The 27,268-nt window shown below is 41.7% G+C and overlaps 1 protein-coding gene across 2 annotated transcripts; it reads left to right on the top strand.

Annotated features, from left to right (window-relative positions):
- The first annotated feature begins 1,548 nt into the window (after positions 1–1,548).
- Positions 1,549–25,418, top strand: FAM168B (family with sequence similarity 168 member B). 2 transcript variants are annotated; one of them, XM_021555807.4, is made up of 7 exons: positions 1,549–1,629; positions 8,065–8,145; positions 12,005–12,088; positions 16,158–16,300; positions 17,215–17,392; positions 19,148–19,277; positions 20,534–25,418. In XM_021555807.4, the coding sequence occupies exons 2-6, from the start codon at positions 8,076–8,078 to the stop codon at positions 19,258–19,260; spliced, it is 588 nt and encodes a 195-aa protein (XP_021411482.1). In that variant the 5' UTR covers positions 1,549–1,629; positions 8,065–8,075; the 3' UTR covers positions 19,261–19,277; positions 20,534–25,418. The 2 variants fall into 2 exon arrangements, with proteins under 2 accessions (XP_021411482.1, XP_085443127.1); XM_085587001.1 differs by lacking the exon at positions 1,549–1,629 and adding an exon at positions 1,902–2,148.
- Positions 25,419–27,268: the final 1,850 nt, after the last annotated feature.

The following is a 27,268-nucleotide window of genomic DNA, read 5'->3' as shown; positions in this document are numbered from 1 at the left end:
TGCCTGCTGAGCAAACAAAAACTGCTGGGAAAGCAGGGATTTTAAGGAGGTGTCCCCACAGTGGCAGTGATTTGTGGAAAGAAACTCCACACTCATAGAACTCGTGAAGTGTGCCCAGTAAGGCAGTGACCCCATGTCTCAGCAGGAGTGCCTTACCGGGCTGCTGGCACCCTTGGAGGGGCTGGGTAATCCTGGTTTCAGGGTTAAACCCTCTTTTCCCTGTGTTTCAGCTCACACAGACCTGCAGGCTCCGGCTCTGTCTGTTTCCCCGGCAGAGGCTCCCTGACCCTCGCAGGAAGGGCGCTGCACCCCTGAAGGGGCGGCCCAAAAAGCTCTGTACAGCCCCCGAACGCCTTCGCCATAGGACTTGCAGAAGCTCTCATGGAAGCGGGATTTTTCTTTCAGAAAATAATGTGAAAACTCTATAGATGGCACTTCCAGCTTCAGTATCTGCACTGTAAAGCTGTCGTGCCACAGGGCAATGGGGTTTATGCATCTGACTGCAAGGCTGGGGATGATTTATTAAAAAATATGGATATCGATCTAGTACTGCTATCCAACTGTGAGGGACAAAAACTCTAACAGTTTAAAGTTAGAAAGTGTGTGTTTATTTGACGCCGGGCAGTGTGTGGGATAGCTCCCAAATCCACACCGGACCTTCCAGGTGATTACAGAGTCTTTTTATCCATACAAGTATTGAATACCCAAAATACAAATACATATTCATCATTTTGGTACATCCCATTTTCTGCTTCGTATGCTAATCACTCCAAAAGCCATTCAGCATGCGTGGTTTGAGCCTTGAAATGGGTTGGTGTCCCTTTCATGGGGAGGGGTCACAAAATGAGGAAGTAAATGAAGTCTTCCTCCTTCTGACCTTTCTACCTTTTCAATGCAAATATGACAAATGAACTCTTGGTAGAACTCCCCATTTCTTGTCTTCAATTGGTCTCAGAAGAGGGGAGGCCCATGACTACCTTATGTTCCTAAAAGCTATTTGTCAGTTTCTATATTCTTCATTATAAACCCAGCTAACTAAACATTGTGCTGACAAGCAACCAATTATTGGTTAACTGCTAACTCTTAACTTCATCAAGGCCTACTCACTTATTTTAATTATCTCTAGTAAGGCTTATCTCTAGCTAAAATCTTAGCTCCTCTACAATCTCTAAGTTCCTTAAAATTTACGTTTCAGGGAAGGTGACAGCGAGCTGTGCTGCCAGGCGCTCTGACGGGATTATGCAGCAGGCCACCGAGGCTGCGTGGGACACAGGTGCCGTCGGGACACCGCGCGGGCCCGTGGCTGCCCGGGGCAGCGCCTGGGCTCTCCCCGCGGCACACGAGCGGCTCTGAGGGGCCGGGCCCGCCATGGCGCCGGCCCGCGCGGTCACGTGCCCCGCCTTCCGCGCACGCGCGCGCCTCCCCGCCGCGGCCGGGCGGAAGTGACGTCAGGGCGGTCGGTGCGCAGTTGTGCGGTGCGGCCGGCGCGGAGCGGCCGCCCCCTCCCGTCCCGGCCCGTCCCGCGCCCGCGGGGCCGCGCACGCCCCCACGCACGCAACGCGCGGGCACCCGCACGCACGGCTCAGCCAGCGCCCGCCGCGCCGCCCGCACGCAGCGCCGCCGCTCACGGTGAGTGCGGGCCCGGGGCCGCGGGGGCGGGCAGGGCCGCCGGGACAGGTGCGGGCCGCGGGCCCGCCGCGCTGCGGCCCGGCCGGCGGAGCGGGACCGCGGGGCTCCGGCCGCAGCAGGTACCTGCGCAGGGCCCGCGGCCTCCCCGCCGCGGCCGCGCTCGGGGCTCGGCGCCGCTCGCTGCCGCAGCGCAGCATCGCCCGGTGCGAGCCCGCTGCGAATTGAGGCTGGCGTGTGAGGGTCCGCGCTCCCGCACGGCGGGCGGGCTGCAGTGCGTGCGGGGCACTCACGGTGCGTGCCCCGCACCTTTGTGAGCGCAGGCAGCGATCCAGGCTCGGCCCGCGGTGCTCTGCTGAGGCGGAAAGGGAGAAGCTACGAGCGGGGCTTGCGGTGCTTTTCTGCATCGTTTGGAGCCCTGTAAACACCTATCAAATAGTGAAATCGCTGCTCTGAGAAAGGTAAAAAGTCAGGGATTCGGTGAAGGCAGACACTCAGCGCTCAGGGCCAGGACGGCATTCGGTAGGTCTCATTCTGTTTCTGCACAGCTGTGAAAATCAGGAGTTAGAAAATACATGTGTTGCAAAGGAACGCGCAGTTTGTCTCACACTGATCTGTGGGGTTTTGCATTCATCTCTGTGGAACTTGATTTCTTCTTGGATGTTGAATCTCGGTGTGCATGTTCCCTCGTGTGACCAGACTTTCTGTCTGCTCTGATGTGATTTTGCTGCAGGATGTGTAATTGTCAGTGTCCTAAACCTTCCACGCTGGTAGAACGCACCCTTTCCTGCATCTTTGGGGTGGTAATTACACACCCTAACTCTGAGGTTGGAAAGGCGGAGGGCTCAGGAAGCTTTTGGAAATTCTGTGTTCGTTGTGGTTTGTGACAGTTTCATGTTATTTCAGAAAGCAGTAGGGAAAAAATTGAAAATTAATTTAATTTAAAAATGCTTTATAGGATTTTAGGAAGAAGCAGAGGTCTGGGACTTACCTAAAGAGTTCTAAATACAATTCCTTTATGTAGTGAAGTTACACTCTTCCAATTTGATTTTCTTCTCTGTTTCTCATAGTTGATTAACTTCCCCTAAATTTGGCAATAGACAGGTTTCTATGATTCTTACAGTGAGGGCTTGGTGATTTGAGGACTTGTTTGAGATGAGAATGCACACAAATTCAAAGTTACACGGGAGATGTGGGGATTGGAGCTGGCAGCTTCTCTCCTCTTACGCCATAACAACAACAGAAATTGTAGACTTTAAGAAATATTGTGCAGTTTGTTTAATGTTTCCATAAGTTAGAAGGAGGTTTTTTTTTAAGAAAATAAGGTTTTGGTAATGTTCTGGGATATTTCGAAGACTGGAGCAATGCCGCAATGTACAAATGAAGTTGGATCACAAGCAGGATCTTAATTTTGTGGGCTTTGTGTAGGTTTTCTTTTTGTGAAAGACGTGTGAAACTGTTGAGTCTTTCACATCTAATCATGTTGTCTGTCCTTACCGACACTGAGTGCAAGTAGTGTTGGTGTTAATGTAGGTGTTACATAAGAAAAAGCCCCTAACAAACCCTTGGTAAATCAGTCTTGCAGGTGAAAGTTGTGTTCACTAGAAAGGATTAAAAAGCCTGAACTGCTCCATTCCTTTTTCTAGCCTTAGGAAAAAAGAAGACATTCAAACAAAACATAGAGTGTTTGGAGGTGTCTTATTCATTCTCTGTGACAACATCCTGTAACTCAAGCAGGGGAGGAAGACTTGCATGGGAATGAGAGTTCCAGCTTTGTATTTTACTTTATGTGTGAGCTTTGAGCAAAGATGTTCACTGTCCTTTTCTAGGCTGTCATTCTGCAGCCTCAGTCTGTCCTGTCACTGTCTAGTCCTTCTCCTTCCTTGGCTGGAACTGGTCTTGGCCATTTGGGGATGTGTCACAGTTCTCTCAAGCTGATAGATGGAAAACCAGCAATCCTTTATCCAAAATTCCTCCAGCAGAGCCCAGAATCCTGGCAGCCAGCTTATCTGCTCCAGCCTAGTGAGGGGTCCCAGTGCAGGGATTGCTTGCCAGCTGCATGGCAGCTCTATGAGCTCTGATTGCAGCTGCCTGCAGTCCTGGGCTGCCATAAACCTCTGCTCTCCCCTGAACAGGCTTCTCCTCCTTCCTGGGAAAATTAAGTGACTTTTTTTTGAGGTCTTTGGATGAATGGAATGAATTAAGTACTACGTGCCAGTACCAGGACAGCATGGGATGCCTTGTCTTAGTCTTTATAGTATTATATCTCTTTTTTAAAACTAATTGTGAGAAAAGTGCCTGTTACTTGGCCTTAGATTTGCATCAAATGGTGGCTGAAGGTTTAACAGAACACAGTGTAACTGAGACTTCAATTGTCAGTTATTTGAAGAGCTGAAGTGTCATGAACTAGTTTCTTTGTTACTTAGCAGTGGAAATTACTTCTTTTGCATTACCAGGCACTTATGTATTGTATTATGCTTTGACTGGAAGTCAAATGGGTAAAATGCAGAGTGTTATTAAGATGGTAAGTAACTTAGCAAGTGCAGACTGGGTCATTTGTACAATATCATGGCAAATGGCATTCTGAAAGTGTTCCAGAATGGATCGGTGTTAAACACTGTAATGACTTAGTGTGTGTGAGTCTGCTTTAGATCCTAGAAGGGAAGTGTTACTGCACCGCAGGAGTGTGCTTTAGCCAAAGTATTTGGAGATTCCTCCCCAACTCTTGTGATGGAATTGTCATCAAAAGATCATTAAATGGCATTCGGTAGATTTATTCTGGTAGTGTGAAAATCAGGAGTGAGAAAATACATATGTTGCAAAGGAATGTGACAGTGTTTGCATTGATCTGTGGGTTCTTACATTCATCTCTGTGAAAAGATTTTTAAAAGCAGAGCTTCCTAGAAACATGCTTGTCCTGAGTGTAGCAGGAAAAGCTGTGTGCAGAAGAGATCCAATTGGGAGTGCTGGAGCTTCAGCATTAGCAGTGGTTTGCCTTTGTGCTCAGCTTCCCAAAACCTGGGTGGTTGTCCTGGTATCTGTACCAGGATGAGATCTCACAGGCCTGATGAGAGCTGAGCTTGATTGCCTGGCTTCAGCCAGAGTGGAAGGTGAAGGTTTGCACTTCCCAGCATCCTTGTGCAGTCTTTAATCAGAGCATCTTTAATAAGTATGATTGCCTTCATTTCAGCTGAAAGAGTCATTGGTATACAGTTAGCTCTGTGCAATTTATATACAGATGATGCGCTGTAGACACTTATTTGCATATTCATTAGCATGAGAATGCTTTGGAGGGAATGCCAACAAAGCAGTTGAAAGACAGGGATTCTTTGGGCTCCCTTTATACCAGTCCTCCCCAGTGTTTGATGTGGACTTGGAGCATTCCAGGGAAGTGGACTGCAAGGTTCCACATCTCAGTATAAGAGATACCCTTCCAAGTAAAATTATGGTTAGAGTGGGATGATTGCAACCACTGGGTAATACTGCATAATTATACTTACACATGTTGGGTCCTTCAGAGGAGACCTGAAAATAATTATTTTTAATTAGAAGTGGTCTGACATTTAGTCTGCATTACAGACTGTGAGCATTTTGTGTAGGCTGGTAGTTCTGACTTGTCTGTCAGTGGTGAAAGTACATCCTTGTCCCACCAAAGTTGAATTAATTTGTGTGTGTGTCCACTTGTGAAGTTGAAAGCATGGATTCATTTGAAGTGGAAGTGAACAGCTTTAGGCTACCAGTGTCACTAGGGGGTTTTTCCCCCCTTCCTTAAGTGGAGTTCCTCTCTCAGTCTGTACTTCCTTTGAGATCAAGTATGTGTTGGCTGACATTTTCTATCCATTTCGTCTACCTCTTCATTTTTGTGTGGCTTCTGTTTAAGCCATCTCCAACAGTGTATGTCCATGTGTTGTTCTGCAGTCATTGTCTACTAATATTTCTAATAGTTGGGATTATTTTGGGGTTTTGTTTTTTTTTTTTTGCCTAAATATTCACAGGAAATCTTGCTGGTTTTCCACCTGACAGTTCTCTTTTTGTTCATTGCCATTCAGAATGGTGAGAAGGTTCCATAGTCTTTTCTCCTAATTGCTGTAGGGACTGCAGGGAGGAGCAGCACATTTGTAGGATATGAGGGTGTGGGAGAGCACTGTGTTATTGGAGTGGAAAGGTTTATCCATCTCCTTAAGACTTTAACCCTATAACTGGGAAATGCTGAAACCAAAGTGAAGCTTGAGCCCCTAAGGATTTTGTAAATTTAGAGACAAAATGTGGCAAAATCAACATGGAAGAGGAGCAGAAATGCACATGAGAAGAAAGTGCAGAGAGATATAAAGGGAACAGACTGAAAGTTTTCAAGTAAGTGAGACTCATACTTTAGAGAGAAGGATGCACTGAAGTAAGTATGGGAGAAAAGAGCAGCCTTGCTAAAAGAAAATGCTGGTCCAGCAAAATACACCTGTTGATTATGGCACAGAGTTAATGCTGCTAAAACTCCACAGGGCTTCAGTGGAATATTGCACTTTATCCTTGAAGTACAGCTTGCTGTGGAAGATTTCCAAAGAGATTTGTTTCAAATGGTGCTTGATGTGGGTCAGGTGCTTAAAACATGCTGCTCTGGGGAACTTTATTCATCCTAAGTGATGTAAATGGCAGCTTGTTTAGTTTGTAACCCAGTGGACTCTGTTTTCTTGATGTGTAATATGGATCTGAATGAAAAAGGCAAGTTAGTATTGCTGGAAAGTGAGGGGAGAAAGCCCAAGAAACTGATGAATCTTGTAATTATCTTATATTGACTTGGAGTGTTTTGTGAAACCTGATTATAAACTTTCTGACAGCACTTACTGATTCCTAATTTTGCACAAATGGCAGTTTTATGTCTGTTGTGTACCAGGTGCTGCTAATTCTCTTGGCACAGAGCTGGTTTTAGTTCCTTTAAAAAGCAAACTTTATGCTTTATAGAGTCGCTTACCGTAGGTTTATCAGTGCAGCTATACTGATAAACTCCACTTGGATTCCTGCCATAACGTGTCCTGTAACTAAGGTAGTGCATGTGTAATTAAACTTCCTTGTTTCATACATTTTATTTACAAAATTTCCTTAAACTGTGTTTAACTGCTTAACACCCAGTTGATTTAAGTAAGACAGCATCTCGAGATGTAGAAGAGGAAGTTCAAGTATCAGCTATTAGCAGCTAATAAGAAAGTCTGGTTTCATAGACTGCCCGTAGAGTGTCTTGGGTGCTTGCAGGAAAAATTATAGAATGTCCTGCGTTGGAAGGGACACACAGGGACAATCAGTCCAGCTCCTGGCCCTGCACAGCACCCCAAGAATTCCACCATGTCCTGAGAGTACTGTCCAAACATTCCTTGAGCTGGGTCAGGCCTGGTGCTGTGAGCACTGCCCTGGGGAGCCTGTTCAGTGCCCAGCCACCCTGAGGGGGAAGAACCTTTTTCAAATATCCAGTGTAACCCTCCCCTGTGAAGTGGAAGATCTGTGTATGTATATCTGTCTATCTATCTGTGCAGAAAATCAGATGATTGAAGATACTGAGCTTTAAATACGAAGATTTTTTTTTCTAAAGTACTGGAATAGTAGTTGTGAACAGTATTCCTGTATGAGGCACTTGAGAAGCATCCTCAATGCAATTTTATTTTCCTTGTGTTTGCATACAAGGTTATTTTTAAAATGGGACTTAGTTTAATTGCTGTGGGTGATGCTGGCTGTAGGAGCCTGGTTTTTGTGTGAATGCATCATTCAGAAATGACTGGACACAACTGTCAGCTTGTCATAGGCTCTGAAGAACTTGGCAGGAAGTAAACAAAGACAGAGATGTGGGCTGGCTGTCTAAATGCACAGAGTCTTTTGCCACTTGCTTCTGTAGTAGTTGGATGTTTGATGATTTAATGCTGGTAAAGGACTGGAATGCCAGGTTCCAATGCCAGTAAGAATGGACCATGAGTGTTTGCATCCCTTGGCTAGAGGCTTCAGGAAAGAACTGGGAGGAAAGCAAGGCTGGTAGGTGGCAGAGAGATGCTGAGTGATTGATAAATGGTAGAGAGGTGCTGAGTGACTGACAGGTGGCAGGAGAAGTCCAGCACAGGAGAACCCCTGCAGTGGGTTTGGATCTGCACACCACAGGGGAGCTCTGGGCTATGGAAATATTTTGAAAGCGTGCTCTGCAACAGGGAATGTTTCATTCCTGAGACATTCCCTAGCTGATTGAGGGTTGGGATGCTTTGAAACTTCTTCCTGCAGTGATTCTTTCCTGCCTGTAGCTACAGCTTTCATGTTGAGAAGTAGTGGAATTGCTGCTCTTCCCTTTGTAACATTTTCTTCCAATATGTTTCCTTAGTTTCCAGTTTCACCTTAGTTGTTGTGATTTCAAGCTTTCCCTATATTTAAGTAAATACTGGTTTTCTTTTTCTCTATTTCCTGATTTAGTTACTGAAATCATGAATCCTGTGTATAGCCCTGGATCTTCTGGGGTTCCCTATGCAAATGCCAAAGGAATTGGTTATCCAGGTAAGCAGCTCTGTTTTCTGACAAGTTTCAGTTACACTGCTCTTTGCTCATGGTCAAGAAGAAATAGTCAGTTATGAATGCCTTCATGTAAATCTGCTTTGGGATTGGGATGAGGTTGCTTTTAAATTTAAAAAGTGACATTTCAAGAGCGATGTTATTTCTGTTATATTTCTAACTTCAGTATCTCTTCCAATGTAGCTTATTTTAGGAGTTCTAATAATTACGCCCTGCAAGAAGAGGAGGCAATCTATTTCTGCTGCCAGTTGACTGGCACTGTTAACCTTTCTATCCTCTAATTTTTGATCATGCTGTTTGTTCTCTGGCTGCCCAAAGCATGGCATCAAAGGTGGCACCAAGAAAATGGACAAAAATGTTTTTGAAACGGAAATACATTTAATTTCTTGTTTTATCTGCTTCTCATTGACTTAGTTTTTCATGAGGTTCCCACCCAATCTCCTAGTGTATGTGCAAGGAGGCTTCATTTCTGATGTCTCTATAGTCTAAAAGGCAAAATTAGATTTGGACAGAGCTTTCCAGGGAGACATTTCAAGCAGCATGTCTTGATACTGTCTTTTTTTATTATTATTTGTTATCTTTGACAGAAGGGATTTTCCATCCTGTGAGAGGCTGCAGGGGCTTTTCTGCTCAGCTTTGTATTTCATAAGAAGTTAAACTTCTTTAGCTTTTACAGGGAGGCAGTTTGGTGATTTAGTTGGTAGCTGTGTTGGGAGGCAGAAATTATTCTGTGCTGGTACTGTTTATATTCTTGGTAGCTGTTCTATATTTTCCTACTGGTATTTGCCATTCTTAAATCTGTTTTTCACCTTGGGTATTGCACTAGAATTCCTGTTTTCCTGTTCCACTTTTCTCTGTTCCTCCTTCTAAATAGTAGTGCATGAATGAATTCTCTTTATTGTCTTGATTGTCTCAAAAGCATTTTAATTTTTTTTTGCTTTTCATGTTCCTCAAACTAGTGTACTTTCCTTGATTTCTGCAGTATTTATAAGGGAAATGCAAAACATGTTTAATGGCTTTAGGTCTGTTGAGTGACTGGAATGGTGCAGTAATAAATTGTAAAGCTGACACTATGTAACCATAAGTCCTGCAGGATGATTTTACTCTCTGAGTTACAAAGGCTATAGTAATCTTATAAAAAGACAAGCAGCAGAGGCTTACTAATTAATATAATGTATGGGTCAGTTATTTCTGTATTTATAATAGATGGCTTTTTCCAGCTTTTCTTTTGCTTTAGATAAAGATTATTATGGATTATTTGAATATAACTTTATATATTTAACTCTATTCATTTTCTAAATTCAGATTTATATTAACCAGGTTTTGATTTGTACTTATAAGCATCTACATACTGCATTGAGGCTTTTGTCTATACTAAACTAAGTTGTACCTTAATTTATTTAGGAAAAAATACTATTGTAAATTCATAAATAGCAGTTTAAACAACATTACAATCTCTAACTTTTTATCTACTATTATTTATACTAGACTATATATTTAATTATGTAAGTACTTTGCTTGCCAGTTTGCATAACTAAAATACATGAAATTGAAATAGAATTGTTGCAGAAGTGCCTTAAATGTCATGCTACAATGTAGTTATTTAGAACTCTCCCTTGCAGCAGTTGGTTGGTCAGTTCATGCAATTTTGACCCCTAATTTCAGTTTAGTCAATAATGTGTTACACCATTAGTTTGATGAGCTGCCTGGTCCAGGCTTTAATATTGTGGGATAAATACAAAGCACATTCTCTTAAATTCAAACTAGACTTGCATTTTAGGAGTTTTTTAAAATGTTGCATGACTAAGAACCCCTTCTTTGCTTCTCCTAATTTAAAAGCTGCAGATTCTCCACTCGGAATCATTGCATTTACATGGGTTGCATGGTAATAGAAAGTGGAGAACACAGCAGTAGGTGGAATGCATACTGAAAGGCAATGTGTTTCTAAAGCTGTTGCATATTTAATAACTGTTTATATTATACTACACCTATTTTAGGCTGTTGGATAGTTTTACAGTAGCAAGAAATCAATATTCAAATGTTCTCATGTGGATGGAAGTTCCTTGTGGAAGCTAAAACTGCTGCTTGTTGTAGTTATCTTTTACACTAATGACCTGTTTCTTGAGTAACTTGGAGTGCTCCACAGTCAGCTAAAGCTGTGAAGAAATAAAGGACTGAAAATGTTTCCTACACCCACTGTTGCAGATCTGTAGTGTGTTTGAGTAAGGTAAAGCTGTACTAAAGCTTTCCACCAGCAGCTTGTGAGTTTGAAAACTGAAGAGCTATTTACACTCTGAAAAGTTGTTACGACTTGGATATGTTATTTTTAACTTTGATTTTTAAGCCTAAGGCTTTTCTTAGTCTTCTCCATGCTGACCACCTCATAGTAGTGCCAAGTGTATGTCACTTGATATGTTTACAGAGTGCTTTACAAAACTGGGTTAGCATATATAGTCCTGAGCTGAGTAATTCTCATTGTTGGGAGTAATTGCTGAGGACTCTGGGATTTATAGTGAAATAAAAACCCTTCAAATTTGAACAGCAGTTTAAAACTAAGCTCTGAGTCTGAAAGTGGATATGCAAGTATTAATTACCTTTTATCTGAAGGAGCTGAGACCTAAGTAGAGAGCAGAATGTGGTAGTAACTCCATCTTTCTGAATACAGACATTACTTGGTTTTACAGATCTGAGTAATGTAAATAGGTTCTTGGGAAAACTAATAGCTATGAGTAATTCAAAAATTTTACTTAATCTGAACAAGCTTTGTGTCTTTCAGGTAACAAGCTTTTGCTAATGCTGTGTTGTGTCTTACACAGGAGTATATCACAGTGTTCTCTGGTGCAGAAGTATTTCACTGTAATTTTGCCAGTACCTCTGTGAATCGCTCATTATTGTTGTCACAGTGTCTGAAACTGGGGAGCTTGTTTGATGCCAGTGTAGTAGTAAATATGTGTCAAATTCAGTAAACAATTTGGGCTGCTACTGCGTTGTACTTTATACTTGAGATGCCTCTGATCTGGAGAGTCAGAGTCACTCTAACTTCTAGGGATTTATTTCTGTGAAAAAGTCCATTCAGATTAGTGTTGTGTGTGAGGCCTTTTTGGGAGCTGCCTAAAAACAGAAGCCAGACTGTTAAGGCAATAAAAAGCAGTTTGATTTATTGAAGGGCCTTCAGGTACATTCAGGGCAGACAGGCCTCCCAGGGGCTACACCCAGAAATGGACTATGGGTCACAGGTTTTCACACTTTTATAAGTTTGTGCCATTTGCATATTGGGGGTTCATCTTCCATTCCAGCTTCAGGTAATGAAGTCATCTCCCCCCAGTTTGCTCCCCCCAACTCACTTTTGTTTCCATCTCTGGGGGCCTGAGGCAGTGAGGTGTCCTTGACTGCCAGGCCTGGAGAGGAATTGTTTTTTCTGATACAAATATGAGGACAGTAGCTAACACTGTATATGGAGCTTAGAGTTAGACAGTAAAGAATTGCAAGATTGGAAATATATGAAAAATACAGAAGCTAAAATCCTAAGGCATCTTTCTTATATCAGACCAGGGGGAGGAGTGCAGGACAGTTACACAAATCTTTTTTTTCCAACTAACTTAAGAGTTACTTTGCCAACAGAGATGGCTGGAAGAGGGGTGTAAGAGAGAATGGACTTGTGAAACCATAGCTGTTCTCTTCACTTAGCATTACTCTTCAGGGGGCTTTGGAGAGGAGGATTGCAGTGTGTTTTTGAGGAGGTGTGATTGAAGGCTGTTTGCTTGCCTCAGTTGAAGCATACGCAATGAGGACTTTGAGAATAAAGTCAGTTTAGAAAATAACTGTGGTGTGTTCTTTCTCCCAGCTGGCTTCCCAATGGGCTATGCAGCGGCTGCTCCTGCCTATTCCCCCAACATGTATCCTGGAGCAAATCCCACCTTCCAAACAGGTATGTGGAACTGGGGTGTCAGAGCAGGATCCTGGCCTTTGCAAGTGGTTAGAAGCAAGAACGAGGAAAAGCTGTAGGGGCTCACAATAACACTTGTATTGTGGGATAAGTTTTGTATTACCTCGAACATGACTCATAAGGAATCATCTGCTAAATTCTGAAGTATTATAATCTTAAGTGATAATGCATGCACCTTTCAAGAAGTGAACAAGTGAGGTTTTAGCTTTTTTTTCTGTATTTCCAGATTATCCTTGAGGTTTGCATTGCATTTCTCTTCACTGTTTTCTTCATGGCTCTGCTTGCTTTGCATCTTTCTAGTAATTTCCAGATTCCTGTTTTTTCTTCTGTCTATTATCCTCAAAATTATTCTTTTTCATCCCTTTCTTAAATTGTATCTTTCCAAGTTCAGCTTGATGGCTTCTCTCTGCCCTTAGGGTTGTCTTGCACAAGCTGATGGTCTGGAAAGCCTGGTTGCTGGGTAAAGCTGATTCACCATTGTGGGTGCAGGACAAGGACTTAGGTTACTGCACTTTCATGTATGTCATTTAAGGAAAGGAATGGGATGAGCCTAGGAAAAAGGGGGGGTGGGAAAACAGACATCAAAAACAAGGCACTCACCAAAGTTATTTTTGTTTAGTTCTACTTTCACTAGTAGAACACGATTTTAATGTGCTAATACTTGAAACAAAGCAGAAGCTGGTAGTGCTTAATTTCCACATAAAGCAGAATACAAGAGTACTCTCCCTATGGCTATTTTGTATAGGAAGGAATTCCTTACACTGCTTTGTTAATGTAGAGCTGGGCACCCTCAGAACTCTTCCACTTTCATGTATTATGCCAGCTTTCCAGAGATGCATTTTGCACATAACCAAGTTTGTCCCTGAATGCCCTTGTGTAATTTATGGCAGTAGGAAGGGATACTGCTTGAAATTGGGAAGCTTATACTGTAGAAGCTTGCTTGGTATTGAAGCTCAGTGTTTGTAATGGATGGACTTCATTAACTACCAGGAGGCTCTTCAGGGTGTGGCAGCAATTACTGAGACAAAAGACTCATCTAAAATGTTTGCCTGCAAAACATGTTAAAAGTATGTAACTTTCCTTGAAACGCTGTGGGATTCTGGTTGCTACAGCCTCTGTCACTGTTCAGTTTGCTGCTTAGAGGCAGAGGGCAGACTCACACTTGGTCTTGTCTTTGGCCTTGGAGAAACAGATTAATGTCAGAGGTTCCAGAAACTAAAAAAAAAAATCACTCTGGGTGATCAGTGGCTGGGTATTGCCACTGTGCCAGTATCATATCTGGGGATGCCAGCTTGCATCTGCACTGGATTTTTCCAGAATTTACCCTGAGAGTCATGTTCAAGGGAGAGCAGTTCCTATCAGGGTAGAGTTCTTGGCTCGGGCAGCACAGCCCCATGTGGGCTTTTATTATTGGCTTTATGGCTGTCAGGCCCTTCAGTTGCACTGCCTTCTGTGCTGCCCTGCATTTATCCTGCAGCTGTGCTGAGGAGAAGCTGTAGGCTTTGATCCTAGGAGCAGGTAACTGAAGGTAGCTCCAGTTTTAGTACAGGTTGATGTTTGCAAATCCTGCTGCAGGAAGCTGAGGATAAGCTGCGTGGAATCAATTTAACAAATCATGGGAATTTTGGCAAAGATTCTTGACCTGTTAGACTTAATCATGTTGTAATATTAGTTTACATTGATTAATCTTGGAATATATCTCATGCTATATAGCAAATTCAAAGAAAGAACCTTTTCACTTCTAAGAAAAAGCAATAAAGAAGCATAAAAATCATATACTGTCATTGAATGTCATTAATTTTTTAAGAACTAGTACTGTTAGTCTTTATTGCTGTTGAATAGGAAGTATACTTTTATTTCAGAACTAAGAATAGCTTTAATTTTTAGCTGCACTTCAAGCTGTGAAGAAAAGTTCAGAATGTACAGACCTCTAATTCAGGCAGATAACAACTTGGAGTGCTTTGTCCTAGCAGCTGGGGTGTTTTTATATATTTTTTTAACCTTTCTGATGTAACAGCTTGTTTGTAGAATCAAAGCTTTTGTAAATCCATAATACACAGCAGTATTTGAATGTGCTGTGCCACTGCTGTTACAAAAGGGTGCTTTTTTACAGGTAACTGTCTTAAATGGATGTGGTTTTGACTTACCCTGTCATTTACTGTTAAGGTCTTTGCTCCATATTGTGGAGAAAAAGAAATGAATAGAATGGCAGAATACCTCTTGTGCAGATTTACCACTCTGCAAGAATGAAAGAGAAATTCTGCAGCTGCATCAGTGGGTTTTTAGAATGAAAGTGGGCTTCACTGAGGACATGGTTGTAGTGATTCTTCATGTTCAGCATTTTGTAGCTGAGGTTTTCAACACAAATAGCTCTCAATACTAATAGAAGTTACTTCCTCAGCATGCTGGATCTGTGAAATACTTAGGATCTCTAAAAGCAGTTCAGAGTAAGTGCTGTGGTACAGCTTTTTTAAAGGTAAAAATTCTATTAAAAAGAAACAGCAAACTTATTTTGTTGTTAGCTAAACAACTTTTAGTTTGAAGGGTGTAATGAAATTGCAAAGAAGCCCAGACTTCTTCAAGAAGAATCAAGGTCATGTGTACTCATCATGCTGTTTGCACAGACCAATTTTTGACAGCACAAATGCAACAAATTCTGTCTGCTATACAACTTCAGATCTGTTTTCTGTATTGAAGTCAGCCCATTCCAGGCAGTTCTTAAAATCAGTCTAATCTCTACTCTTAATAGTATTTTTTTTTTCTATAATTACCAAATGTCTGTTTTTTCTTGCACTGCCCTAGTACTAGTTTATTAAATTCCAACTAACTACAAATTGTACCTGTGGATGTTGTATCTCCCAGTGTGGTAGACCTGCATGAGATCCAAGATCTTTTCACAGCAGCACAGGCAAGGGCCTTGATGCTTTCTCCAGAGTAGCCATGCCTGTTGTTTGCTACCCTGAATGTTGCTGCTCTTGGATGCTGCTGCTGAGTTGTTTGTATTCCCACTCTGGCCATAGAACAATCCCTGGGAGTGTAGCATGCAGAAACATTATATATATTATAGAAAAAATATATTTAAACATTTTAGATAGATATTTATCAATATATCACAATCTCCTCCATACCTCTTCAAGCCCTTTTTCTGACCCTGAGACCTTGCCTGATGAGGGCTGGAGAAATTATGGAAAAGCTGTCTTTTCAGGGCATGAACCAGCAGTTGCCAGTTATCCCTCCAAAAATTCCACAGTTCCAAACATTTACAAAGGCATTTTGGGCCCTTGTAACAGGAATGCCAACCACTTTCTGATGACATCTGAAGTCTTACTGTAGTATAAAAACAATTCTTAAGTGATGTTTAAGGATATGTCTACATATATAATATTCAAAAAGAAGATTTAAGGATCTTAAAGTGCCTTCCAAGTCGAATTTGCAGTTGCACTGAACTTTGCAGTGTTTGTGTTTTAAAGGTACAGCATTTTATGTTTATTTTAGCCAGTTCAGAAAATGCCAGAAAACAAATAGAAATAAAGATAAGTTGAAGTAGAGGTTGCAGATTTTGTCTCTGTTCTCCGAAAATCCATCATGAGGTCTTTAGGTGATTCTAGCTTTTGAAATTCTTGTGCTATATGATCCACTGCAGCAGGTTAGTTGACTGCTACTGTGTTTTGGCAGTATGATTTGGAGGTGTGTGGAGAATTGACTGACACATATGCCAAGTCCCCCTATGTAGGGGTGCTGGCAAATTGCCACATCCTGGTATTTAATGTGTTATTATGAAGATGTGCTTTTTGCCCCATATCCATAGACTTGAAAAATAAATTGTGCAAGTATACAGTTACCTTTTCAGGCTTAGTTGACACAGCCTAATACTATTTCCAGGCTGTTGCCAGTATTAGGTAAATGACAGACCTTGTGCTTGGATATTGGGACTAATTTACCAAGTACTCACATGAAGCTTATGGAGTTGGGGAATATGAAAATCATTGCACCTGCCTTTGGGAAGCAGGGTGCTGCTGAGTGTGTTAATGCAGATTTCCTTTTGTTGCAGGTTACACGCCAGGCACCCCGTACAAAGTGTCCTGTTCACCCACCAGTGGGGCAGTGCCGCCGTACTCGTCCTCACCCAACCCCTACCAGACTGCTGTGTACCCAGTCCGAAGTGCCTACCCCCAGCAGAACCCATATGCACAGGTGCGTGGGCAGAGCCACAAAGTGCCTCTGTGGGCACCTCTGTGGTCCCTGTAATATCTCTGTGAACGCTTAACTTCTCATCTCATTCACTTCTTTGTGCGCTGAGAGACTTTTTAGCTGCGTGCAGTAGGAATTCTTATTACAGTGATTTAGTTTGTGCTGGATTTTATGTCCTCTCTTGTGTGACAGTTACTCAGCACTTACTGGTAGTGTGTTCAACTCTTTGAAGAGACATTAAATTCAGCAGTTATTAAAACATGCTGCATCCTGTACCTACCAGTATCCTGATCTTTTCTTTTGTCAAAAATTGTCCTAATTTTTACTATGCAGTTTCTCTTGTATATTCATGGATTTACCAAGTCTCATGCTAGGGAAGCTGTTGAAAACTATTACAAAGGATAGAATTAAGACACTTCAGTAAATAGGATATTTTAGGGAAAAGTTGTCCTTCTTTGTGTTGTGGGAAGTCACCTGGCACGTAAGTAGCTGAAGAGGATTAATAAGCATGTAACAAGTTTTATTCAGTCTGCTTAGTGTACTTGGATTTGCCAAAAACACTGGATTATTTTACTAAAAGCGACTGAATAAAAAGTTGTGAAATAATGAGAAGTTCTGTCATGGATTAGTATATGAAAGGGATCAAAAGGAAGGGAATGAATGATGCATGAATCTTTATTGTTGAACTACTGAGGTCCCTACTTCCCGTGTTATCCTGAATGCCTTAAAAAGGGTTAAAATGTTAAATTGCAAGTGAAACACAATTGTAATAGTTACAGTAAATGTTTCAGCTTCTGCTCCATAAATTCTTTGCATTTAGAGTAATACTTTTATGATACAGTTGCTAAAGAAGCTATCATTTATCTTCCCCAGCAGATACACTGTAATTACTTCATGTACTGTTTTTTCTCCTACAGCAAGGCACTTACTACACACAGCCTTTGTATGCAGCACCACCCCACGTAATCCACCACACCACAGTCGTGCAGCCCAATGGAATGCCAGCAACCATGTACCCTGCTCCGATCCCGCCGCCCCGAGGGAACGGGGTCACCATGGGCATGGTGGCTGGGACCACCATGGCAATGTCAGCAGGTGGGTGTGCTCACACCATGGCTCTTCTCAGTGGGATCTCCTTGGAGCCAGCAGGGAGCACGGCTGCCTTACAAAATGTGATGCCACAGGTGCACTTGACAGATTCGTGCTAATGTCAGTTCAGAAGGACTTGTGCAAGTCGTGTGTCTTCACAGAATCACCAGGCTGGAAGAAACCTTCAAGATCATCGAGTCCAACCCAGCCCCAACACCTCAACTAAACCCTGGCACCCAGTGCCACATCCAGGCTTTGTTAAACAAACCCAGGGATGGTGACTCCACCACCTCCCCTGGCGGCCGTTCCAGAGCTTTATCACTCTTTCCATAAGAATCTTTTCCTTAACATCCAACCCAATTTTACCTTGGCACAGCTTGAGGCTGTGTGCTTTGGTTCTGTCAGTGCTGCCTGGAGAAAGAGCCCAGCCCCACCTGGCCACAGACACCTTTCAGAAGCTGTGGAGAGTGATAAGGTCACCCCTGATCTCCTTTTCTCCAGGCTGAGCACCCCCAGCTCCCTCAGTGGTTCCTCACAGGGTTTGTGTTCCCAGCCCCTCCCCAGCCTCGGTTCCTCCTCTGGATGTGCTCAAGAGTCTCAACATCCTTCCCAAACTGAGGGGCCAAAGCTGGGCACAGCACTCGAGGTGCAGCCTCATCAGTGCACTTCTGAGTGAGTCCAGCTAAGTCAGGGTTTGTTCTTGTTCAGCAGTGCCTTGATCACCTCTGAGGATGGAGGTACCACATCCTTTTCCCAGAGTTAGTATTACAGGGACAGCAGTTTTTCTTCATATCTCTGTAGAATATTACTTACTCTTGCACCCTTTGTTTCTCCTCATACCAGCGTCAAGAGTGTGACTTACTTTTCCCACTGCATTTCTCTTTGCAAGTTGAAAGCAGCAGGCTCTTAGAGCTGAGGAAAATGCAGTGTTCTGTTCTCACCCCTCGTATCACAGACCTTCCTTGTCTTGAGATACAACACTTCATGTGTTTGTACTATCTGAAGGTCCCCTGTGTCATGGGAAATGATTGGGGATATCTTCTTCCTATTGCCACAGTATTTTAGTGATAGTGTTTTGGAGAGAATGGTGTTTAATCAATAATTCAGTCTCATCTCTGAGTGTTTGCTGAGGGGGCGTCATGCTTTGTTACTCACTGGGTTTTAACTCATAAAGAAAACTCCACATTCACTCAAAGGATGATAATTAAAAAAATCTAATAAACAAGAGCCGTAAGTTTGTTTTGAGATTCTGGTTTCTGTCCTGTCAAAGTTATAATTTAATTTGAGAAACTTCTAAACTAGAGGCATTAGGTGTCACAAACTGAGCTAAGAGAGCTTTACTTGTAGGGAAAAAGCCTATCTGTAATAATGCAAACAAGAACTTATTTATTCTGATTTATCAGTCAAGTTATCTCTACCATCAAATATTCTTAATGGTATGTAAAGCCTGCTGTGGGGAGAGTTGCTTATGTGGCAGGGTTTCTGCTAGAGCTATTTTTGAGTAATGAATATCTTTGTATGCACTGGCTTAAACATCCACTGGGCTAAAATGGCCCCCTGGTATAAAGATTTGAAGAACATTGGGACTGGAATGCAAAATGATACTAGTACTTTTGAAAATGAGTAAGTTGTAATTGTCTTTAAAATTACTTCAATTTTTCTCCCCTCTCCCTTTTTTTTTTTTTTTTTAATTTATTTCCTTTTTTTTTTCCCTCTCTACTAGATTTTTTACTTACTGAAAAACTGTTCTCTTCATTTCAGGTACTTTGTTGACAACTCATTCCCCAACTCCAGTAGCCCCTCATCCAGTTACTATGCCCACGTATCGGGCTCCAGGAACACCAACCTATAGTTATGTGCCCCCACAGTGGTGATCATCCTGGCAGTCAGTGTAAGTTGCATTGAAAGCAGTTAATCTTTCTTACAAACAACAGCATTTCAGGTTCTTTGGGGGACATTTTTGCAGATGGTAAGCATTGGGGGGTGCTTCTGCAGTATTCTAATTGAGCAGGAATACTCAAAAATCCTGCTGGAGTTTCTTGAGTGATGTGTGTCTTCACAAGTCGTGAATCATTTTCACGATGTGTAATTGTCAAATATGAAAGAATGAGCCTTAAGTTGGCCTTATTAAAATACATCTGGAATTAAATATATGCAGTATTTTGGAATCATTGGTAATTGTTACATTCAATTCAGGAATCACAGTACTGCTGAGTTTATTTGACTTTGTAGTTGAATTATCTGTGATTGGATAAAGGAAAGGTGTTTTGCCTTGCTCTGAGGGTGAATATTTCTCACAAGCTGCTGAAACAGATAACCTTGAGGTAATTTCATATATTCACTCTGTTTCAGGTAAGTATCAGTTTGTACTTCATGCAGTCAGCATGGAAAAAGCAATTTTGTGTGAACCAAAATTTAGATCGTGGGTTTCAAGAAAAGGAGTTTCATTTTGAAATCTGTTATAAAGTGGGATGGATTTTGGGGGTGTAATCTGTGTCAAACTGACACAAGGACTAATGTTTTTGTGATACCCACCTCATTTCTAGTTTGTTTGGTTATTTTTAGTATAAGTTGAAAACAGCTTCATTTGAATTAATGACTTGTCAAACCAAATTAACTTGAATTTTTCATTTTCAGTCTATTTAGTTTATGACAAAAGTTTCAGCAGTTAGAAGAACAGAGTTCTGAGATTGCATGTGACCATTCCCTTTGAGTTAGTAATGTAGCAGCCATTTCTCATTTTGCTGTGATGGTACACAGCTCTCTGCAGATCTGAAATGCTTCTCATGAAGTATTTCAGCCAAGAGTCTCACACTACACATATATAAGAAGTGAAAATTAAGCTGCTAATAAACTCATGACTGCTGGTAATTAAATTTAACACAAAGTACCTTCTTAATATTCCATCTTCTGCCTTAAAAACAACGGTGGTGCTGACAGAAAGCTGGACTGGACATGACCAGAGCAAGTCCATGTAGTGTGTTCTTGCCTCAAAATGTGGCAGGATAAGTTGCTAGGGCAACATTATTTAACACTTGGCATTTGTTGGTGTATGTGGTGCATGCAATGTTAATGTGTTCTGCCACACTCAAATAGTATTTCACCTAATTGAGAGTATTTCCCACTTTTTTTCCCCTCTTAATGTAGGTTTAAAGATGGGAGATATGCAATCAAGAAATTGAGGTTTAAAAGTTGGTGCTGAAGCTCTCATGCCTCCAACCAGGACTTTCCTTCTGAATGCTTTCAACACTTGGCTAAACACTACTAATTCCTGATCACTGAAGATTTTCCAGTGCTGCATATCTTACATCTTGGAACTCCAGCAGTTAGTCTTAAAGCAAATCCTGTTTTGTGGACTGTCTTGCAATTTTTTAGCTAATTATAATGATAAAAAGGGAGTATAAATTTATTCTGATCCATATCTAGTTGAATGCATGTTAAAACACAAAAACAAAGCTTGCTCAATCTACCTGCAGTGACTGATGCAAAAATCATCATATGCAAATCCAAAGGAACCGAAAAGTATTTTACAACTTGTATCACTAATGCACTGTTGTAATGTATGCAGGGTCTGACAAGGTAGAATCATGAAAGTGAGTTTCTTTCTAGAATGCCATAACATACATTAGATGAGTACTTCAGCCTGGTTCAGGTTGATGGAGTTGCCAGTTTAAAAGGGGCATATTTTTGTTTAAGTGATGTGTTCTTTTCAAATTCAGCTAATAAATTGGAGTGATTGGAAAATGAGTCAGACAAGCTGTAGACATCCTGCACACCATTAGTTTACTTCATACCTTTTCCTTTTCATTGTATGGAATCAGTGTTATACAGATGTTCTTAAGGATCAGAATTAAATGACAAAGGTAGTGCTGTGTGTGCCAGTAAATGAGGCAAATTTCCTTGAGGCAAAACTGGCTCTTAGGAATAGTAGGAGGTGGTATCACCTGCAGAGTGAATAGCACGTCCTGGGGAGATTTCTATCCAGTACTATCTTTCAGATAATGCAAGATGTGTTAAAAGTGAGACTGCCACACAGACTGATAGAAAAACACTTCCTTTTAGTGCTCAGGTGAGCAAATTCGTGCTGTTTTTCCTAAAGAATGTTGTAGTCAGTTGAAAACATATGTGCAGTTGATCCAGCTTGCTTTCCAGAAACTTAAGAAGTGCAAGGGCTTTCTGCAACAGAGTTCAGCTGCATGTTATTCTGAGGAAAGCTTGTGTGCCTGATGAGTATGTTAAAGGGGAACAAATCATTTTAACACAATTTCCTTATTATTTACTTGCAGTATGGACTATGGATACTCTGTAGTAGGGCTGCCAGAATATAGAGGGTTTAAATAGCAGTTTCATTTTGGTTTCTTTCATGAAAATATTTGTAATTGAAGTAGGAGTCATTTGTTGGTTACAGCCTTTTGATGTGTTTTCTTAGTATTTTCTTTTTTTTACTTCCTAAATTGCACTTGGAAGCACGTAAAATAAGACTTGACTGCAGATTAGCATTTCATTGCAATGAGTCATTTGTGATATTCTTTCTTGCAACTTCAATTTTTAAAGTACCTCAAAGCAAATGCTGTGGGGATAAAGGGCTAGCCTTGGAACCCATTTGTATACCAAAATTGTTATGGGGGAGATTTTAAATTTTTAAATTTGAATATTGCACATTAAAACCGAGGTTCTTCTTAAGCCTATTTGATTTACAATTCCAGAAAGATGCAAATTTTTTTTTTTATACATTCTGCCTGCAATAAATTATGCAGTAAATGGATATAAAATGTTGTTCCCTTTTAAGCATTTACACTGAGGTATACCAGGCTGTCTTGTTCTCATAGGTTAACTTCAATTCAGAATTAAATTTTTTGACGTTGTGTATCTTAGTTAAGCTTTGTTTTGGGGTGTTCTCCTGTACAGGCTTGGCAGCTGATTTGGGATAGCATCAGTGCTGATTTAGTGCTGCCATCCCAGTACTCTGCCCTGGTGAGAGGCTTGTGTAGCTTCATACCCCATTGGTGGTTAGAGCCTTCAGTAACTTTATTTTTTACAGTAAGCACTCACTGTATTTTGTACCCTTTTTTTTTTTTTTAAATAAAGTTTAGGTTTATTTTGCATGAATCACTGTCAGTGGATGACCCCCTTATTTCTAATGCCTTGAACATAACTATGTTGTTGGAATAAGTACTTTCAACCTTACTCATGAGCACTTACTGCAGCTTAGGGATTTCCATATGTTTTTATATGGAGCAGAAAATGATCCAAGACAAACTTAGTTGAATCTGTCCTGCTTTGTTCAGTCTGTGTAACAATTCCATTTGTGTGTTAGATTTGCAGCTGTGATCAGTCAGGTGTGGCAGAGCACAGTGAGCACCAATGCAGGGCGTGGTTCGCAGGAGCTGAGGGCTGGAGCAGTGCTGTGTTGGGGAGGAGCTGTGAGGGCCAGGCTCCAAGGTTTGCTGTCTCCTGCCTCATCACCCCGAACTAAAGTCATAGGAGAGAACTTCTGCGAATGCTGCAATAGAGAAATAGTTAAGGAATTAATATAACTTCCTATATATTTGCTCTAACTTCAGATTCCTAAATGTCATCTTGGAATTGGTCTCCGTGTAGTATTCCATAACACTTAGGCAGTCTCACTTACTTGAGCACTTTTTTTTTTTAAAGTTGCATTATGGGATTCATCCAGGAGGGAGAAACTGTACCTTTTTCAAAGGTATTGCACCTTCCAGTCCTGAGCGATTCTGATCCTACTGGGAGGCTGGAGTTGTCTCCAGGAGTTCTTCTGAAAAGTAACCAAAAGCACAGTGCAGGGGGACGGGGGAATATGTGTATATATAACTATCTCAGTGGTATTTTGTTGCAAATAGTAGAAAGCATGGATATAAAACTGCAGTGGGGGAAACTGTACATCATTAAATAGGCGTTTACACAGTGAGGGTCTTATGAAACATTCTCTCCTGCTTTTTATATAACATTCCCTATTTAGAATTCCTTTATAAATGAAAACACAGTATGTGTTTGCACTAAAGCTCCTCAGCAAATTAAAAGAGCTAGTGCAGTAGATACATTTCAGATCAAGCTTCTCTTTAAAAAAAGAAAACTTTTATGGCAGCTTTATATGATTAAAAAAAAAAAGTACTACTATAAACCTGGAACTGAAAATAACTGTTGCAGCAATAACAATGAGAAGTCCAAGAATTTTTTTTTATTCAAATTTCAAGTGTTGCATCTAGATAAAATATTTTTTAAAACCAAGGTATTCCCTATGTCAGTAACAGCTGATGAAAATGTGTTTTAAATGTAGCAGCAGCAAAAGAAAAATGGCTAATTGGCACCAAAAACACATTGCCCTAGTCAGTGTGGTGGTGGTTAACTAAACACCAGGAAGGAAAAGAGACAACCTACTGCTAGATGTTGCTTATGCTTGTTGTAACCCTCTCCTTTTTGGAGTTTCTTGGAGACATGCAGGAATGCTGCTCAAGAAAGCTTCATTTTGAGTGTACTATGCAAGTTAAATGCTTAGATGCAGCTGTAGGTGGAGAAGGTCCTTTATTTTCGTTGAAGTTCTTCCTTCGCTCCATCCACTGATAAAGCTGACCAAACAACAGAAGCAGACCACCACCCGTCAGTACCACCGTGTGGGGTGGTGTCAGGAGAGCTGATGGCACAGGGCTGTGCTCCAGGGTACTCAGCAGGGCTGCTCTGTGCAGTGCCCTGCCTTCCCTGCTCCTTGGCTGGCAAGGCAAGAGCATTTCCTGCAGTCACTGCCCAGTGCTTCAGCACACTGCTCATTTGGGTTTTGATCAAATAGGTAAGCACACCAGTGACGCCACCACCTCGCTCTAGGGTCAAGCTCATACCAGGGTGGTAACTCCGTGTGTGTGACACCTCCCATCTTAGGAACGTGAGCAGTAGCGATGCTGGAGCTGGAGGCACGGATGGAGCTGTGGCTGTGCTGCTCCCTGGCTGCCTGGGCTGTGTTTGTGCCATGTTCTCAGGACACAGCCCCAGCCTGCTCCAGCTCCAGTCAGTCCAGGCAGGTTCCTCAGCCCTGCTTTGGGAAGGCTGTAAAAGACGTGGCCATTTCAGCTCCCTCGCACTGTTCTCATGAAGAAGTGCCAGTTTCTAGTCCTGTGTTGTGTCAGCTCTGGGCTTCCTGCAGAGCCCCTCACACAAGGAGGTGAAATGCAGCAGGGCAGGAGCACCTGCAGCAGGGTCGGGCAGTTTGTGCAGGGCTGGCCCAGGGCTGGTTCCCTTCTGCTGGGGGGACTCTGGGCACTCTGGAGCTTCTGCCCAGGGTGCTGAGGGCAGGCAAGGTATCCTGTAGGCAACAGAGGGAAGAGGAGCAGTGGGGACAAGAATCCTTGTGCAGGTTGCATATAACACTGAAACATCTGAATTTCACACTTAGTAAGGGTCCATTTGTGACTTATATCTGGACAATTTATGGGCCCTGAAGTTCCAACATCAAGAAAATGAACATGACTTTTCTAAACTGATTATGACTTTTGGGCACTTAGCAGGCAAACTGGGAAAGCTTTTTTTAGCTGGCTGCTGTACAGACTTGTTTTAAGTAGAAGGGATTTGTTAGTGGATTTTTTAAATTGTAATGCTATTATTGGCTGCCCTCCTGTCTTAAGATCTAAAAAAGTGAGTGCATGCAATGGAAGTACAAGAGGCCCCAGTAATAGTTCTCCATGTTTGTTATGAAATAGACACAGGTTTCCTTCTTATGACTTTTTTTTAAACTGTCTTAGGAACAGTTGTATTGGTACTTTTTCTTTAAGTTTAGGTCAATGTTGTCTTCCAGAATAAGTTTTAAGGTGTCACTCACTCCTGCATAGAACTATCGCATCAACACAAAGAGTGGAGATTCCATTCTGAGCCAGTTCAATTGTGAAAATTCATACTTTTTTTATTTTTTATGCAATTCAATGAGTAGATGAGCTCAAGTTTAAATTCTTAAAAGCACGTTTATTGTAACAAGAATTGTTATGTATTAATACTTCAGTTTTCAATAAAGATTGACTTGTGTTGCTTATTGTGGTTTCTTTCCTACTGTCTTTGGTGAAATCCTTCTAGAAAACATTCTGTGCTGGAGGAAGAGTATGATGCATTTAAACTCTTCAAGCTGATGGAATCTGGTGATTGATGGAAGCCAAGTGTTGAAATGGGATGAGTGACTGTGCTCAGTAAGGTTTCCTGATGCCTAACAGCACAGTGGCAAAGGCTCCCCAGTGGGGGATTAAGCTGCCCTAAGTTGTCCTGTCTGAGAGTACAGTAAAGGTGTTCAACCCTGCCTTGTTCCCTTTTGAGACGTTTCTGGGGTTTGAGAGGTTTTATTTTATAGCTTAAAACAAAGGAAATGGAACAGGTGTAAAATCTGACATTACTTGAGCATTTGCTTCATACCAAAGCCATGCTGTTTGATTGGAGAGGTGACAGCCCTGAGCAGAAAACTGTTAGAAATCAGTGTCTTGAGTGTTTCCCAGAAGGAAAAGAGTGGAGTAGGTGTGAAGTGTGGGTAATTATCCTATTTCTTTAGTGTGTGGGTGGTTGTAAAGCTCTGGGGGAACAACTAAGCTGCTTGAACTAACTGGCTATTTTCATTTATTGTAGGTCTCCAAAAATAACAATAACTTACCTGGTAACCTTCTGGAAAAAAAGCTACACGTGGAAGAGGAAGGTGCAACGTGACTGCATCAATCTGCAGGAATAGTGTTTCATTGTCAGGATTATTGCTGCAGGTAGTTTTGGGTAGTTCAGCTTCTAAACTTGTAGCTGAGCATAAGGGATGCCATGGAGAGAATTTTTTTTTTTTTTCTCCGTGTGTTTTCCTCAAGCTAATTTTTGGTCAGTTATCCTGGGATTGCTTTCATGTTGCAGGTAGATAAGTTTGGGAGTGTTTTTTGCAGAGCACTGCAGCTGATGAAAATTCATAATCAACCAGTGGGTTGCTGAAATCTGGGATGCTATAAAGGGAAAAAAGCTGTTCTTCAGAATGGTGCTGATCACTCTCAGGCTGGAAGGATTCTGATGTAGCTGTTCTCCTGGGAGTCTGCTGCTGTGAAACCTGACCTTGTACTCTATTCAACACCTGTAAGGACATGCTACTGAACTCTTAAGTCTCTAGATAGAGTTTCTCTCTTGGTGTTCTAAATGTATCCATGGAACTGCCAAAATGGTGGGTCAGTAATGGTTTGACTTTTCCCTCTTGCCAGACTGATTTTGCAGTGGCAGTGTAATTAATATGTGTTACCTTCCCCTCACTGACAAGTGGCTCCACTTGCTGTGGAGGCAAGAACTCCCTCATTTAGGGGCAGCTCTGAACACCTGAGAACAGCCAGAGCCCCTTCCAGTAAAGTATCTGCTCAGTTAGTGATTGGTAGAAATCAGGCAAGAAATTTTGAGTTTGAAGTTTTCCTGTAACTAATAATAGGCAGAACCAAAACTTGCTGTTTCTAACATCTTGCTTTAGAGTCTAAACTCCATGGCTTGTTGTAAACAAAGTCAGGTAACAGAAAGTTTCATTGGTGAGCTCCCTTGGAATCAGGAATGATGTACTTATTATTATTTAGATGGGATTTTTTTTGTGTAGGAAATGTCAGTGTTGCTGAATTGCATGGATAAAATGTCCGAGTCATGTGTAGGAGGCTAAGTGCACTCCAGGATTTTATTTTAGTATCCATCAGGCTATTAGCTATTCTGTCTTAATCATCCCGAATAGAATGGAGGCCGTGTGATGACTTTAGTTTTTTAATGCTTATTTTAAACAGCAGCCAGAAGTCTTTGGCAGCTGTGGGAAGTTGGGTTGTGTCACAGGGAGAATTGCAGTTGTAGAGGGGAGTGGGTACAGGGAACCCCAGTTGTAGTCCTTGGTGGGCTAAGAGA

Source organism: Lonchura striata, chromosome 9 (genome assembly GCF_050655825.1).
Source record: "Lonchura striata isolate lonStrDom1 chromosome 9, ASM5065582v1, whole genome shotgun sequence".
NCBI classification, from domain to species: Eukaryota; Metazoa; Chordata; class Aves; order Passeriformes; family Estrildidae; genus Lonchura; species Lonchura striata.
The sequence above is the reverse complement of the archived record's forward strand: the minus strand, read 5'-3'. Positions and strand labels throughout refer to the sequence as shown.